The sequence below is a fragment of the Hyperolius riggenbachi genome, chromosome 1 (assembly GCF_040937935.1).
Source record: "Hyperolius riggenbachi isolate aHypRig1 chromosome 1, aHypRig1.pri, whole genome shotgun sequence".
Taxonomy (NCBI): domain Eukaryota; kingdom Metazoa; phylum Chordata; class Amphibia; order Anura; family Hyperoliidae; genus Hyperolius; species Hyperolius riggenbachi.
The window spans coordinates 605,161,073-605,179,034 of NC_090646.1; the positions used below are offsets into that span (position 1 = coordinate 605,161,073).

Consider the following 17,962-nt stretch of genomic DNA (forward strand, 5'->3'; position numbering starts at 1 on the left):
CTCTGGGCACATTGCACATTAGGGGGGCAGCGTTGGGCTGGCGAGGTGGTCAGCTGCGGCATCACAAGGCCGATTCCGGAGCGATTTCAGCAGAAAATTGACCGGGAATCGACCTGCGGTGTATGGACAGCCTACAGAACAGATTTGATTAGAGTGAGCTTTGTCTCTTGGTTGACTCTGCCCATCATCATCGCTAGATGTATGGCTAGCTTTAGCCTAAGGCTGCAGGGGTTGATGATCCTTGTCTGGCTCATACGGGATTATAACTTCATGGCTGCTGATTGGTTAGTGAAATAAAAAGTGTAGACTTGTGGCTATGCTCACACCTGCAGGGAGAAGTTGTAAGACAAACTGAACTTAAAAAAAAAAAAAAAAAAAAGCATTCCTCACCATTTTATATGATCCAGTAAATGGCTGCAAAGTCTTGACACCAACTTTGCTTGATGTACAGCAATCTGCAGTCCTGGAGAGCCTTAGTAAATCACCGCCATAGTTATGTATTGATTATATGTCATCGCCATTATTCTCCTTTTTCAAATGGTTTAACGACCATATGTGAATGTTAGCTGAGGCCTGGTGTTCATAGACTGGCACAGGAACAGCCACTTTTCACACCAACACCTCCCGCCGCCACCTAGACAAAATGTGCTGATTATTTTAATGGAGGAAAAAAAGCTGTAGCGTTTTTTGCTTATATTGTAGTGAGCTGTAAGGTAGTTATTGCAAACAGTCAGTGTTAGGTACTTGAATTCTTTTCTGGTACTCCAGTAAGACTGAAGGGTTATTAAGTCATTCAGCATTCTTGGAAGAAAAGTCCAAAAAGGTTGTAGAATCATGTGGAGAATCATTAGGGGCTTAATCCTTTAGTAGTCAATTTATTTAGAGGCTTGCTAGTCTTTCTTGCCAATTTATTTTAGCACATATTTTATTTGTTTGTTACATTTTCCTGCTTCTGTTTAGTACTACTGTGTATTTATGGCCACTTGTCACTAGGGGGCAGGGTGAGATAGTAACAGAGGACTTCTGCTTTCAGTTTCTATATTTTCTGCTAGTAGAGAGAGATCAAAGCATTCCAAGAATTTACAGAACGTCGAGTTTTGCCGACTGAGATCAAAAGCAGTGCATTTATCGCAAATGAGATAACTCTATTGGAGCTACGAATGGTTTAAAGATCTCTTTGAAACATTTACTTCACAATTTACTGACTAACAACAAATGCTCACAAGATGAAATACACAAAAATTTGTTTCTGAATGAAAACTTCCCTCAAGGGATAACAAATTCAATTTTAAACCTCCTGGTGGTTGCAAGAGTGTAGACCAGGCATGGGCAAACTCAGCCCTCCAGCTGTTACGGAACTACAAGTCCCACAATGCATTTGCCTTTATGAGTTATGACTGTGGCTGTCAGACTCCTGCAATGCATTATGGGACTTGTAGTTCCTTAACAGCTGGAGGGCCAAGTTTGCCCATGCCTGGCGTAGACCTAAGTTTGACCTTTAGGTCCGGATTGTTGATTTTTTTGTTTGAAAAGCAGCATTGTCTGTTTGTTGTGATATAGTTACCAATTTGGCCTTGCTACACTCATTAGCTAGGTACACACGCTAGATGACACTCAGCCAAGGTGGTCATTCAGAACCATTTTGGCAGAGAATCAAGCCTCTGTGCAGGTGTCTCCCAAGGTTACATAAAGATCCGGCATGCCAGATCTGTAACAACAGCAACACCTGAGCCCCTCTTCACCCCACCCACTGGAAGCTTCTCCATCGTTCACCACGCCATCATCCTATTTCCCCTCTCCATAGAAGCAGGCACATGCCTCAACAGTAGCTGCGGGACACGTCTGTACGAGCGTGCACAGCACAGTGTCGTCCGAAGGATTGAAGGGTGACGCTCATTGAGCTTGCGTACGTAGCTATGGACATGTAATGAAAGTTACCACCTCAATTTCTTTTAGATATGAATCTGGCAACAATTTAATATCTGCACGTGCAGCCAACTAGTGCTGGATGATTGCTGTGAGGGCCATTGATTGTTTTAAGACATTGGAAGAAAAAAAAGTGGTTATTGGCATAGTCATTTTTCTAGTTTCCAGGTCCAGGATCATTGGTGGCGGCTCGTTTAGCTTATCCAAAATGCATTTCTGCTACTGAGTGAGCAGAAGAATGCTTGCATCGGTTCCCGACGTTTTATCGTAGCAGCGCATTTTGAGCCCCTAGGGGGACACGGAAATGCTGAAAGCAGCCAGCGCATGACGCTACTTCTAGCATTTGAGACAAGAGGTCGGTGTCTACTGCAACGTTTATATAAACACCCAAAAAGTGATCACCCTCGTTTTAAAAATTGCTTCCATTCATTTGAATGAAACGGCAGTTGATCTCTTTCAAACAACGCTTTCATCACCTGCCAAAAGAGCTGTGTTTACAGCTTGTCTGAACCTGTCCTAAGGATAAATTTGCAAATGCTTGGCTGAATTAAGTGTTCACATATATGGTAATATTTGACTCCTCTCTATCTTTTATTCCTCACATTCACTCCCTAACCAGCTCCTGTCATCTCCAACTCAAAAATATATATCGCACCTGAACTTTTTCACTCAGGGCACAACTAAAATGTTAATACTTGCTCTTATAATATCTTGTCTGGACTGTTGTAACATACTATATTTTTCACCAATTCTGTATTTTGTATACCATTATCTGTTTTATTATGTACCCTCTGTTTGGTTTCTTACTTTGTACAGCGCCACGGAACATGTTGGCGATTTATAAATCAAAATAATTATCTATAGAGCAGCCAGCTGCCAGAATATCCTGAGAGTGGTCCAAATCTTGAGCAATCCACTGCCCTTCCATCTCTGTGGGCAATTTAACCCTCTGCTGCCCAGACATCACACATACCGCTCTAATTTTTTTTAAAGGACTCCAGTCGTCCAGACGCTTGTGAGATGTGGTTTGTAAAAGGTTAAATTCCCTTTGCATCATTGCTGTTCCTAACATTTGTAACTGTTCAAAGTTACCTTTGGTGTAGTCTTCATCAAATACCAAATGTTTCCTTTCCGTTTACAGCGTTCTTCAAGATAAATTCTGCGCAATCATTAACATTTGTGTGGAGAGTCTACACGACGTGATGACAGAAGATCCAGAGACAAATACCTACAAAGAGTAAGTGATAAAATGCTATCTCTCCCTTTCCTTTGATTCACATTTTTATTGATGCTGATACAAGAGTAGACATCAGAAGAACACCAGAATCTGCTGAGATAATTCCACCAGGCAACAGAACACCTTACAGTTCAGACAGATACATGATAAAAGTCTATGTGGTCTGTGTGGTTATACAGTTCTCAACTTTATGATATTAGAGAACATGTAAACACTTTATTAATAAATAGTAGGGTTGTTAAGTTCATTACCAAAACATGTAGAGTTGACATAAGTAGTCAACAACAATAGGAACATTTTGGTGGGCAAGGGGGGGGGACATATGTCCCTGGGCGCAGCACTGTGAGGGCGCTTAGCACGGCCATTGCATTTTAGCGGCGATTTGTCGGGAAGCGGCAGTTTACTGGACCAGCACCCTCCGGTCCTTAAGGGGGCAGAGGATGCTGGTCCCGAAGTGGTTAAACACTGCTGTTATCAGCTCTATACGTTGACTCACAAATTCTGGCTGCTGGTGACATGGTCAGTGCTTTTTGTGAAAACTGGCACATTAGCTTTATTGGGGCTGGGACATTGGTTAGGAGAGTAGATTTGTAAATCATCTTGGGATCAGTCCATATACTTAAATTACATTCAGTATGAGCTTGGGCTGTTTTGCCCAATATGCAAATCTCCACTCATCAGGAAACAGAAAAGGCCACATATACCATAAAATCAAGGCTGCAAACTGTCACCCTATTAAATGGCAGCTAAGGAATATACACAATTGCCACTTGGTCAATAGACTTTTTTTGTTTTGATTTGCTCACAGCTATTTCAATTTCCTGCTAAGCAGAGATTTTGCATATTCAACAAATTTTCTGCCCAACACATTAGGAATCTGAAAATTGCTTTCAGATTCCCCGTCTAAATCTATCACTTCACACTGTGAGCAATTTTTGTGCCTTCCAGAGGAATTGCCAAAAAATACAATACAGAGCTTAAAGGGAACCTGTACTGAGTAAAATTATTTAAAATAAACACATGAGGTAACTTCAAATGAACATTACATAGTTACCTTGCCATCAGTTCCTTTCAGAAGCTCACCATTTTCTTCTGACAACGATCCCTTCCAGTTCTGACAACATTTTGTCAGAACTGAAATATATCAGTTGCTGTCAGTTATATATCAGTTGCTGTCAGTTACAGCTGAGAGGAGAACTGATGTGTCCATGTTTCCCTATGGCTCAAGTGGGCGATGTTACAGTTTAACAGTGTGCTGACCAGAAAACTGTTATGGGGTAATGGCCTTTTTCAAAATGGAGGACGGAGAATTCCATTGATCACAGTGAACAAACAGGACGCAGGAGAGGAGAAAGAGATTGATGAGCAGACTACACTGGAGGTAAGTATGACTCGTGTATGGTTATTTTGACTTTTAATTTTCAGTTCAGGTTTTCTTTAAGTAGCATAATCCAATAGGGAGCTATGGAGGTAGAAAATCTATGTAATGAAACTGAACAGACAACCATGGCTAAACAAGAAACATCATACACCAAAAGTATAAAAAATAACCTTTCTCTTTCTTAGTCACTTATCACTTTAAATAAAATAAATAAAAACCAGGGGCAGCAAACAGCTCATAGAGCATATGGAACACATACAGTATATGTTTAACAATACAGCATAAGTGTAGGACCAACCTGCAGGTGATTATATACTATGGTAAACAATTCTGCACTATACAGCAAATCACAGCAAAAATCTCCTCACTGTAAATTAATGATCAAAGTCCTGTTTCTGTATCCACTGTGGCCTGTAATTTGGCCTCTGAATTAAGTTGAATGTCTCAGGTAAAAACAATGAGGATACTGCTGCACTCACACTAAAAGCCCATTTACACTTAGTGCATAGGTACACTTTTTTTTTTTTTTCTCCATAGCAGTGCATTGTGAAAAAGCTTTCAGTTAAACGCATATAGTGGGAACTGAGCCATAGGAAAACATGGACATTACTTTGAAAATCAGTTGTCTTTCAGTTATAACTGAGAGCAACTGATTAAAGGGAACCTTAACTCAAAAAAAAAATAAAAAATAGAAATTTCACTTACCTGGGGCATCTGCCAGCCCCCTGCAGCCACCCTGTGCCCTCGCCGTCTCTCATAGCTCCTCCGGTCCCCCGCCGCCAGCTAGTTTTGTTTTTGCTGACTCTTGAGTCGGCGGGCCGCCACGCGTACATTTGCACGCATTCCCACTGGTGCAGGAAACTATCGCGGACATTAACACCTACATTTTTACGCGTTGCAAGTGCAATAAAAATGTACGCATGGTGGCCCGCCGACTCAGAGTCAGCAATAAGGACACTAGCTGGCGGCGGGGGACTGGAGGAGCCATGAGTGACTGCGAGGGCGCAGGATGGCTGCATGGGGCTGGTAGATTCCCCAGGAAAGTGAAACTCATTTTTTTATAGAGTTAAGGTTCCCTTTAAGGGGCTGTTTCCACTAGGTGCGATCCGATCATCGCACCGCACCACATCCAAAATGCACTCAATGCAAGTCAATGGAATAGTTTCCATTGACACACATTTACCTTTGTGATGCGATGTGAGGAAAATTATGGATAGCAGCTGCAGATTATGTCATCATGCATCCAAAGTTGCATCCGGGCTAGCGGAGGCAGCCACGGCTGGATGCGATGACCGCACCGCGGCAATGTGGCTAGTGTAAAAGGGCCCTTAACCAGGGAACCACCTCTCCTAACATTTGTCCACCACCGCCTGCCACGCCAATACTTTCCATAGTCCAGCTGTTTCCTCTGAGATGAGGAATCTAAAAATGGGAGACCCTATATACGCCGTCATGCTGCCGGTTTTCAGTGGGCATGGACACGCCCCCTAGCAATCACTCCACCATGTTTCACCATGTGATGCACGTACGGGCGGCTGTCATACTTGGAACTAATGGAATCCCCAGGGCAAGAAGAATGTGCTATGCGGTATATACATAGATGGACACTGTTCCTGGTGTCTAAGTAAATCAAAAACTGTATAAATCAATTATATCAATGTAGATCCAGAGGAATCACTGCAGAGGACCCCGCTTTCCTTGAACAATAGCGCTCTCCTCATTTATGCTTTCCTATTATTCTGTGTCCGCAGATCAGATGAGATGCCAGGCTGATATTGATGTGCTCAGAAGAGTGTAATAAATATTGGGATGAATATATTTTAGTGGTCGGCGATGTGTGAACTGATGGAATGGAGTCCTATATACAGATGTAGTTCATGTATAAAATGTGTGCATTTGGCTGTAAAGCTAGACTCTGTTCTCTTGAGGTTTAACTGGAAATGAGTAGATTATGCTAATAGACACTGTTGGCTGCAAGCAAGCCGCTTAGAGCCCAACTAAGCCCAAAATTGAGCAAGGCAAGGCTAATAGCAATCAGGTTGATAATTGAATATAAATCGTACATAGACGCAAAGTGGAGGACAAAAAATACCTTTTTCATAAATGAATTCTGCACCCTACCACTTGTGCCCTACCGATTCAGCAGGAGGGCGGATCAATAAGGAGCGACCATGTGACTGCCAGTGCCTGAAGATTAAACAATACTAGTTGCCTGGCTGTCCTGCTGATCTCTTTGCCTGTAGTAGTGTCTAAATCCCAAACCTGAAACAATCATGCAGCTAATCCGGTCAGATTTATGGCAGAAACACCTGATCTGCATGCTTGTTCAGGGTCTATAGCTAATGATTTCAGCCCCACAAAACAATGGGTAGAAGTCTCTTCAAGTATACTTTGTATAAAGACTTAAAGTGTACCAGAGCTGGTATAAATAAAATGTTTTATACATACCTGGGGCTTCCTCCAGCCCCATACGCACGGATCGCTCCCACACTGCCGTCCTCCGTCTTCCCACAGCTCCGATACCAGGTCCCTTCACTACCGTCAGTCAGAGCCAGTCTGACGTAAGTGAGGTGCGCTGTTTGTGTATCTCTCCAGCAGCTGCTGGAGAGATACGTAGAGGGCGCACTTCTCCTGCGCAGACTGGCCCGACTGACAGAAGTGCGGAGACCCGGTATCGGAGCTGCGGGAAGACTGAGGACAGCGGCGTGGGAGCGATCCGTGCGTATAGGGCTGGAGGAAGCCCCAGGTATGTATAAAACGTCTGGTTTCCTTTAAGTCGGTTGAGGCGGCTAATAATGAATGCTTCAGCTGACAAACAGGTGTTTGTATGGCAGCCGGCAACCCCCAACCAGCGAGCAAACTGCCTGGCGACGCCAATCCTCACCGATTCCATGGTTTGCACCACTCCCCCATGACATTACACAAGCGCCGCTCATCGCCCCTCTATCATCCCCCCCCCCCACATATTAATACAGCGTGTCATCAACGAGTCAGCTGACACGCATGTGTGCAGCCCAGTGATGTCGGGCAAGGGGATCAGCTCCTGACCTCTGACTGGCGACATCATTTGGCAATGAGTACGTACCCTTAGACCTGCAGTGTGTTACTTTCCTTCATATCTTTTGCAGAACGCACATTTTGAGAGTGCATTACACTTCAGTTGATGTAGTAAGGCTGTAGAACAAAATGGCTTCCCTGCACACCTTTTCTGTGGTGACATGAAAAATTGGTACCACAGGATTTCAATTACGCGCATTAACAACCCTCAGCTCTGGCTGCGACTGCACATTATCTAAACTTAATTAAGCCTACATGATACTCATAGCCGTATTCCCTTTTTTAAAAAACAAAATGAACTTGTTTTGCCGGAGATAAGATGGACGCGCTGCTCGTTTTCAGGATAATGGGAATGCTTTATTACAGCATTTTCCTCACAATGGGCCATTGTGTGCGCAGAAAACGACTTATTCTGGAAAAATGTCCATAAGCATCACCATCTATAACTATAAAGCGTGAAGTATGGTCTTGTGACGCCGAACGACATCTCTGTGTCAGGAGTGGGACTCTCGCTTAAGCGATGTAATCTTTCTCACTCAGGCTGGACACAGATATCAATCTGCCTTTTCTTGGGTTTAAAAATAGCTCTCGCTTCATTATGAAGAATTTCCTGTGAGGGGCTGTAATGGCTTCTAAGAATGTTTCATTCATAATGTTTGTGAGAACAAGCCTAGTACTTTATCATCTTTATAATAACGCATCGGGGGGGATAACACATAATTGCAGGATAAAACGCATGCTTTTACGTCACTATGCGTACATTACATTGTTTTCTGACGCCTGCTTGAAGAATTGGTAAATATATATTAACATAGTCTTTTTATGTGTGTGCTAGCCCTGAGGCAGCCGTGAACAGGGCCGGCGCTACCATAGAGGCAGAGGAGGCAGCTGCCCCAGGGCCCCAGAGCTTGTAGGGGCCCCCAGTGGCTACAAGAGGAAAAAAAAATTCAAATCGGCCTTATAGTTTTTGAGAAAATCGATTTTAGAGGTTCAAAGGAAAAAAAATACACATTTAAAAACCTGCCGACTTTAATGGTTGATAGCAAATCCTCCTTAAATGCTAGAAACCCTAAATTTGCAGGATATGTTAAGGAGATCATTAGGAATTAGAGGAAAAAACTATTTTTCAAAAAGACCTTATAGTTTTTGAGAAAATCGATTTTAAAGTTTCGAAGGAAAAAAGTATACTTTTAAATGCGGTAAATGTCACTTTTAGTAGCAAACCTAACGGTAGTGTAATTTTACATGCATCAAACGAAAGCGCAATAAATTTCCTGACGGGGTTTCCAGGGGGTCCATACGCAGCCGCAGCGCTTTGGCCAGGGATCGCTATACAGCCGCAATATGGCTGTATGAAGATCCCTGGCATTTTTTCCTATTTTCCCAATTTTTTTTTTATGTTTAGAGTGTGGAAATTTTTTTTTTTTTTTTTAAATTATGTGGGGTCCCCCTCCTGAAACTTTTTAACCCCTTGTCCCCCATGCAGGCTGGGATAGCCAGAATGTGGAGCTCCGACCGATTGGGACTTCACACCCTGACTATACCAGCTGCAAAAAAGGTCTCCTAATGCCGATTTTTGTTCCGGGGTATATGTTGGGGGGGCCCCCCAGGTTTATTTTGCCCTTGGGCCCCATTGTTGCTTAAACCGGCCCTGGCCGTGAAACAAGCTTGCACAGTATATATGGATCAGCCACAACATTTAAAGTGTACCCAAGGCGGTTTTTAATAATAAAAAAAAGGGACACAGAGGCATGTCCCCATCTGAAGGACATGCCTCTGTGTGCCCTTTGCACCGCTGTCAGTCCCCCTTGCCGCGTTTGGCAAACTAATGGGGAAGGGGCGTCCCTTGCAGGAGAGGAACTGCATAACGGCCCTTCCCCGCCTATCAGAGCCTTCTCACTGGCTGTACTCTGCCTGTTCCCGCCTCTCCTCCGCCCCTTCCAGTACCAATCAGTGCCCTGTGCTCTTGGAGGAGAGCACAGAGCTGCATCTGCAGCATCATGACTCCAGAAGTTACAGAAAGTGAAGAATTGCAGCTCATAGGAGACGGACGCTACCTGATCCGGCCAATCCCCTGGATCAGGTAGTACACTTTTTTTTTATTCTTTTGACTTTTTTGACCATCTTGGGTTCTCTTTAAACCACTGACGGATTAGTTTTATAATGTTTATTATCTCCTTTCAGTGGCGCCTTTCAAGGGATGGGGATATCTTGGTTATAAAGTGGCCGGACATTTCTTAAAGAGACACCATAGTGACATATAGTAGAATGCAGCAAATTATTCAGGATAACAACTTTTATGTTCAATATCCTGGTTTCAGCATCAGGAGCACTTCCTAATGGTATATATTGGTACCAAGCCCTGTCCTCGCATGGAGGCTTAACCTAGGTTTGCCGAATATGTATGCAGAATTTACACACACACACTCCACCCCATCCCCTATAGCATTCTGAGACACCAGAGCTCTTTGCTACTGGCTTAAAGGGAAGGTCCGAGGTGTTTACAAATCAAAACTCTACTTACCTGGGACTTCCTCCAGCCCCTAGCAGCCGTCCTGCTCCCTCGCCGCAGCTCCGGTGGCTCCCGGTCCCCTCTGGTGCAGATGTGCTTCAGCGTGCAGCTCACGGAGTTGCACTGACGTCATCCGGACTGTACTGCGCAGGTGCAGATCTTATGTGCCTGCACCTTACAGTCCGGATGACATCTGTGATCCGCACACTGGAGCACAGTAGGCATTTTGCACCAGAGGGGACCCTGGGCCACCGGCGGGGAATGGAGCTGCGGCGAGGGTACATGATAGCTGCAAGGAGCTGGAGCCTTGGACTTTACCTTTAAGAATGAACATTCCGCAGAGATCACCTGCTATTACTAAAAATATTGCCACCTGGGATAAATTTCAGAAAGTAAATCAGGGAGAGGAAAGATTTTTGCAATGGGCAATCAATGACTAAATCATTTATAAATATTGCAAAAATAATAAGCAATTTTGTTCATTATGTTATTTCGATTACAGTTCCTCTTTAAAGCAAAAATGAAGTGAAAATAGACTGATGGGATAAACAATTGTATCTTTTTGTCCTAATCCTAAATAGAACTTTATTGAAGTCCCATAGTCTTCAGACAGCCATACATCTAGCATTGATGGGCAGATTCAACCACGATACAAATCTCTCTCTAATGGTGCCCATACATGGTACAATTTTTCATTTTTTTTCGATTGGATAATTTAGTTCGATTATTCCGTTAGATCCAATATAAAGATTTTCCAGCATGTCCGATATGATTTTTCTCGAAAAAAATGGATAATCGTTCGGATTTCTTGATTGAAAAAAAAAAAATATTTTCAACTTTCATTCGTTTCGATCATTTAGATCGAATAAACAGGATAATCAAACGTTTTTATTGTACCATGTATGGCCACTATTATGGTGCCCATACATGGTACAATTTTTTTCATCCAATCTTACCATTTCTATGTAGTATAAGGGTAAATTAAGTGAATGTACTGAAAAGATTCATTTAGGCAGTTCCCTTATATTACATATAAATGGTAATTGGATGAAAAAAATTGTACCATGTATGGGCACCATAGGTGCATCTCATTAGAGAGATCTGTCGGCTGCCCATACACCGCAAGCTGATTGTCGATCAATTTCATACTGAAATCGATCCGGAATCAGCCTTGTAATGCTGCTGGCTCCTGACTCCATCCTACGTCCATATATGTGCCCTACGTCATTGCCGGCATACACACGGGCACGTGTGTGACATCACACACACCCACGTTACTCCGGCAACCACATGTGGCGCGTGTATGGACCGGAGAGTGGAGCCCGGTGCCGGCAGTGGACAAGCGGCGGACGTGGACAGGAAATGTATAGTGCACTGGGGGGGGGGGGGGGGACAGCTGCGGGGGTTTGTTGCTCATCACAATATTGCTCGCCATTTCTGGCCAATCAACCACGACAGCCTGACATCTTGCAGCGATCAACCTGCTCTGCTTGAAATTGGTCACATTGGCGGCAGCGATTTTCATCCAATTTGATGATTATCGAATCGGATGGTCAATCGCTCGCCAAGTCGATAGATATATAGCCATCTTTATTCTTTAAGGCCTGTTCACATTAGGAGCAATTGCTTTCTTTTTTTTTTTTTTTTTTAAGCGATGGCGATTTTAAAAGTCGCTTTAAAACTGCTGGTGCAACGTTTGGTTATGTGATTATTCTCACATAAGCAATGTGCTTTCTTTCCAATCGCAAACGCAGCTCCTGCACTATTTCCAGAGGATTTGCGATTCGATACAATGTATAGCGAAATCGCGAAGCGCTTGAAAAAGTGCTTTGAAAAGCGATTTGCTGAGAGCTTTTATGAATAAATACATTGTATTTATTCATTTCCAGGTTAAAGAGTTCACTTCCTGGTTGACGTCGGGAAGTAAAAAAAAAATCGCTGCACAAAAGCGCTTTGCAAAGCGAAAATCGCTCTGAAAGCGCAGGGAAAAGCGCCAACAAAATCGCTCAGTGCTTGCGATTGCGCTGGCAATTTATAATGGGAACCCGGCCTTACTCTGTTCTTGTTTGCTTTTTGCTCTCCAGTGTTTTTCTCAGATACTTTTTTAATGAACTATAATTACTTCTCAAGGAAGCACGCAGTGGGGCCAGCGCCTGCACACTAATGTCCAACCAGGCCTACCAGGAAGTAGGTGCGGGGGTATATGGGAGAGAAAGGAGGGGTGCGGAGGAGAACGGGGGGATCGGTGACCATAAAGAGTGCTTCATATACATGTATGCTTCCTCTGTTTTTACAGTATGTTTCAACTCTGGTGTCCTTGAATGGTTATCCCATCCCCCCTCTCATTTTCATCATATTCAAATCAGTATGCCACTTTCTCAGGATAAATCTTTCAAATAAAAGCGTTTTTGCTGCAAAAAAAAATAGTGAGCGATCCAATAAACTATCCTTCAGAAACGTGTGATCTCAGCATCCCTTACGCTGGCTGTGGAGACGGCAATGACTCCTCACTTGTTAGTCTATAAAGTACCATTAGGAAGGAACTACTTGTAAATCTACCTGTGTAGTGACTGATAGCTGCCCAGCTGTGAGGGGAAGCAGCAGTGACAGCACTTTGAGAGTTACACACTGGCTGTCACTTCTGTGTGTATAATGTGCATTGTTGCTGCGTGCAGCACATTCTGCTCCCGCCTTCCATAAGGATTACATCTCAGGCAGCAGCAGACACAGCACAGATTCCCTGCATCTGCAGAACGCAAAGCACTGCTGAGGAAATAAAGCTATTCTTCAGATAAAATATAGAATCCAACAGAGGCCTGGAATTAGGATTACAGGATTTTTAAGGATACCAAAAAAGATGATATTGCTAAACTTTACAGTTCCTTTACTAACAGGATTGTGATGCCACTATAAGCCCAGGGAAGACCGTACACTGTAACGTTTTGCTTTCACTTCTTCACATATAATGAAGTCAATTTAGATTTGTGAAATAAATGATTGTTATTTAGATTGGGGGAGGGAGATGGTACCACTGTTTTGTATGCTGAAGCAGCCCTGCTTTCCTCTGCTGGCTTTTACCCCTCCCTTTTCTGGTGTCAGCAGGAAACCGCTGACTCGAGCACAGTGCTCACACCACAACCGTTGTGCTAAGCCGACTTCCACACTAAGCCACTGCCACCATTACTGTGCTGTCCACACTATGTCGCCACCTACAGGTGTATCTGTGCATACTTAAATATTCACGGATGCACTTTCAGCTGCACATACACACTACAACTGCTGCACTAAGCCGCCACCCACACTAAGGCACTCCTGACTACTCCGCCGCCCGCACCAAGCTGTTGACCAAAAGTACCACCGAGTCAGCGCATATTTACAACCTTCGGTTGGTATATAGGATGAGTTTGAAATAATACTGGTCTAAATCATTGTAATATAAGAGGGCATTTGCCAAGTTGTCATGCTGATCTCTCAGCTCCCGGGTCTGTGCATACTTACAAATATGGATTTGTTTTATAGATTGTTCAATTAGTTGTATTATATTGAACAGCCAGTTGCAACTGTCAGCAGTCACTATAATAAGCTTCACTGACATCTCATTCAAGCTCAGTGCAGCTGGTGTGTTGGGCAGAGCATCCAGGTTTATGTAGAAATCTGCAGCATTAAACAGATGAGTAGCCTGAAAATGACCAAATTATGTATGCACATGAAACTGCCCTTCAAGTGTACCAGAGCTTAAACATTAAAAAGATTTAATACATACCTGGGGCTTCCACCATCCCCATCAGCTCCGATCGATCCCACGCCACCATCCTCCGCTGCCTGCAGCTTCGGAAACCGGGTCCCGTCACTTACGTCAGTCGGAGACAGTCTAACGTAAGAGAAGTGTGCTGTTTGCGTATCTCTTCAGCAGCCACTGGAGAGATACGTAGAGGGCGCACTTCTCCGGGGTAGCTGGCCGCGACTGACGTCAGTGACGGGACCCGGTTCCCGAAGCTGCGGGCATCGAAGGACGGCGGCGTGGGATCGATCGGAGCTGATGGGGCTGGGGAAGCCCCAGCTATGTATACAATCTTTTTAGTGTTTAAACTCTTAGGCCTCAATTCACGGAGCTTTATCAAACACTTTATCAAACGTTTGATCATTTACCTCATGGGTAAAATCTAATTTTGAATTCACTAAGGTGTTATAGATCTATTGAATGTTTTATCTGTAAAACATTAGATAAATATATAACACCTTAGTAAATTCAAAATTAGATTTTACCCATGAGGTAAATTATAAAACGTTTGATAAAGCTCCGTGAATTGAGGCCTTAGTGTGTTGCATTGCACTCTATGGACGGACACCAGAGGCGAAAATAAACTAAATAAACAATTGTATTTATCTTCCTTTTCCTAAAAATGACTTTTTTTAAGATATTCCACAGTTTTATTTTACGTTTAAATCTACTTTTTAAGTTTTAAACGTTTTATTGTTTTTGCTCAATGACCCTTTTTATCTCTTTCCTGCTCTCAGAAGCCGTTTTCTGCTGGGAAAGTGTTTTATAGTTGGAATTTCTTATCAGTGAGGGTCACACTGCAGTCAATTACATACCTAAAATTTAACTCTTTCAGGCAGAGAAAGAAAAAAAGGAACACCGCATAGTTATTTGTGTGCTCAGCACTGTACATACACATGTCTATCTCATCATGTCACATGTCACCTTGGGAATCCTTTAATGTGTTCTCCATAGCAGTGCATTGTGAAAAAGCTTCAGTTTTTCAGCGTATAGTGTGAAAGAGACCATGGGGGAAAACATGGACACTGGACTGCACTTGTTCTTTCTGTTACAACTAACAGTAACTGATCTAGTATGAAAGGACCCTTTTTATACAATTGTCGTAGCATAAGTTAGTATTGCGCTATTTTAATTTTTTAGCAACATGGATGCTTTTCAGCATTCTCTTTCCGTCAGTTTACAGAGCAAATTGTTGCTCTGGGAATGAGGATGTGATACTTCTTTTCAGCACCTGCTCGATTCCCTCAAAGAGCCCAAAACTCTGACACTAATATCTGCCACTTTCTCTTAGCAGCTCTGTGAAATGTTTGTTTTATAGACACATAAAAACACAGCATGGAAGCTAAAAATAACACTCATGTTTAGGCTTGGCAGTGTACAAAGCTGAACTGAACGTAACACAACCGGAGTTCCCCCTCACTCGGCACTAATTTAGAATCTTGCTCCGTGTACATTAGCATTTTTTAATTAGTGCCCTTGGTTTCACTTCCCCAAGACACATTCCAGTACAAAACGAGCTCAGATCCCCTCAGTACAGTCGGACCCCCCAGAAAGAGACATTTAATGATCTTCTTGCCTATGTCGTCGTGCTAATGCCTTCATTCTTCAAGCTTCTTTATCACCCTTGTTATTCAAACTTATATAAGAACGCAGCCTTCCTGCTGATAATTGGTGAACAGCTTGTGACATGGAACGTACATGCTTGCAGATTACCGTATGAAACGCAATGATAAAGCCTAGCGCTCCGTGGTTAAGGAGGACATCAGAATTCCGTGTATGCCCGGTGTAAGGCGTCTTCTATCGAGTGTCACACAGCTGTTTAGCTTCAGGCACTTCTTGCCATTTAATGCATACAAATACAGGTGCATTGTGGGTAGAGCTTTAAGCTTCCCATAAAAATTAAATGGATTTTCTCAAACTTTTGCATGAGTAGTCTTGCATTGGAGCTAAGCCATAGACTAGAAGGGACCAACAAAAATACAATTTGTTCAAGCGTGATAAGAGAATGTGAACTAAAGATAATTAGGATGGGGGAAAATATGGAAAATCATCTACAAGCAACAGTCTATATTATAGCAGCAGCCGCTACCTAGCAATGTGTTAAGTGGAATTTGGGGATTGAGACAATGGAACTGTTTTATTAACCACTTCAGTACCAGCAGTCTCTGGCCCCTTAAATAACAAGCGACACTCATTCTATCCTAGAAATAAAAAACACATATATAAGTAGATAAATACTAGTTCTACTTACATAACAGATGTATTGTGCTATCCACGTTATGATGCCTGTGAATTTTATAAAGGAAAAGCAGAGAAATCCTATTTTAGGCAGTTTCCATCTTGGTTACCTTTGACCTCCTGGCATCATTTCCCCCCTCACTCTTTTTTTCTCCTCTTGCTAATTGTGTATTCATAACCTGCCCTTCTCCCAGCGTCTTCAGACACTCCCACTGAGGTCTATACTGTCTTATGTCATTAGAAGGAGGGGGAAATAAAGGGAAGAGGAGGAATATATTATAGATAAAAAGACCCCTTTCCCCAGCATGCAATTGTTTGGCAATGGCAATTAAAGGGCCAGTGCTCCTAAGGTATGTGATAACTCCAAATCATAACAGTAGAAAACGTTTTGAAAGTTTCAAATGCAGGATTGGCATCTTTATCACTTAATACACTCAGACCAGTTGCTGTTGAAATTAGTTTTTTATGGTGACAATCCCACTTTGAAAACCAGAGAACGCTGGTACCAAAAACCGGGGCTATGGTTAATAGCAAGAATTGCCGTAGACACAAAATGGAAGAGTCTACTGGTAGGATCTGTCGAAGGTTATTCCAGTGAAGAATGAGGCTGTCTATTTCAAGCACTTCGTCATGCTCATGGAATTTCTTTATTTTCTTTTCAATTCTTTACCTTTATTGCTTGACGTGAACATAGTGTAATTTCTCTGCTCTTGTCTGAGTCTCCATTAATAATCCCCTTCCCCCCAGGACTAATTCTGCTTGAACCATTCAAGTGGCTGGGGCCTGTTATCTGCTTTTGCCATCAGGTACCACAGGAAGGTAATTGCTTCTCCATATCCCTGTGCAAGCTTGATGTTTACATAAAGTAATGACAGTAAACAGGAGAAGTAAAGGCTTATTGGCAAGCAGGTCCCTCTCCATGTATACATGGGGGAAGGGAGGAGGGGGGGAATCCTTCAGTAGATGAATTCGCTCACTATACCCATCTGTCCCTGAAGACTTCATTATGGTCACATTGCAGCTGTTTCTTAGGCAAAATGTTCTATATGTTATAGATTGAGCTTTTAGTTATTACATGCTGCTAGCTCATGACATAGCAAGCTTATTAAGACTTTCTTGAGCTTACTATACCATTGTCATAATTAAAATGGCACCTGCCAGAATTTAATTGGGTGGAAATTGTGATCCATAGTTTATTGCTCGGTATTTCCTATTGCCAATCTAGTGCTTGTCACAATTTTTTTAAATGTTAATGTCTCTGGAGTTGCTGAAATAATACACATTCATGTCTGGTTATTTATTTAGCTTGCAGATTGTTTGTTCTGTTATGTATAATGAAGTATTTGTGAATGAATCCCCACATTATGGCGCTCCCAACAGACACAAGATTTTGGAGGAGCAGACCTGATTTCATGGCTCTCAGTTCATTCAGTCATCCAGAAGGATCTCTGACCACGACCAAGCTCTTCTGGCCTGCCAAAAAAAGGCAGAGAGAACAGCGTGATCTTTGGAGATACCGTAACAATTGTTAAAGGACACCCGAAGAAAAAATAAACAAATGAAATAAACTATTGTATCTATCTTCCTTCTCCTAAAAATGACTTTTTAAGATATTCCACAGTTTTATTTTATGTTTAAATCTAATTTTTAAGTTTGAACTGTTTTATTGTTTTTGCTGAATGACACATTCACTGAAGTATGCCAGAGCTAAAAAGTATGAACCATTTAACCTTTTTATCTCTTTCCTGCTCTCAGAAGCCATTTTCTGCTAGGAAAGTGTTTTATAGTTGGAATTTCCTATCAGTGAGGGTCACACTCTAGTCAACTCCT

General features: G+C 42.6%; 1 protein-coding gene across 1 annotated transcript in view; it reads left to right on the top strand.

Annotated features, from left to right (window-relative positions):
• Nucleotides 1–17,962, top strand: part of IPO11 (importin 11) — a 604,534-nt gene that overhangs the window by 455,962 nt on the left and 130,610 nt on the right. The window contains exon 28 of the mRNA XM_068249671.1: nt 3,068–3,163. Coding sequence (XP_068105772.1) covers nt 3,068–3,163 — 96 coding nt within the window. The remainder of the gene's footprint in view (nt 1–3,067; nt 3,164–17,962) is intronic.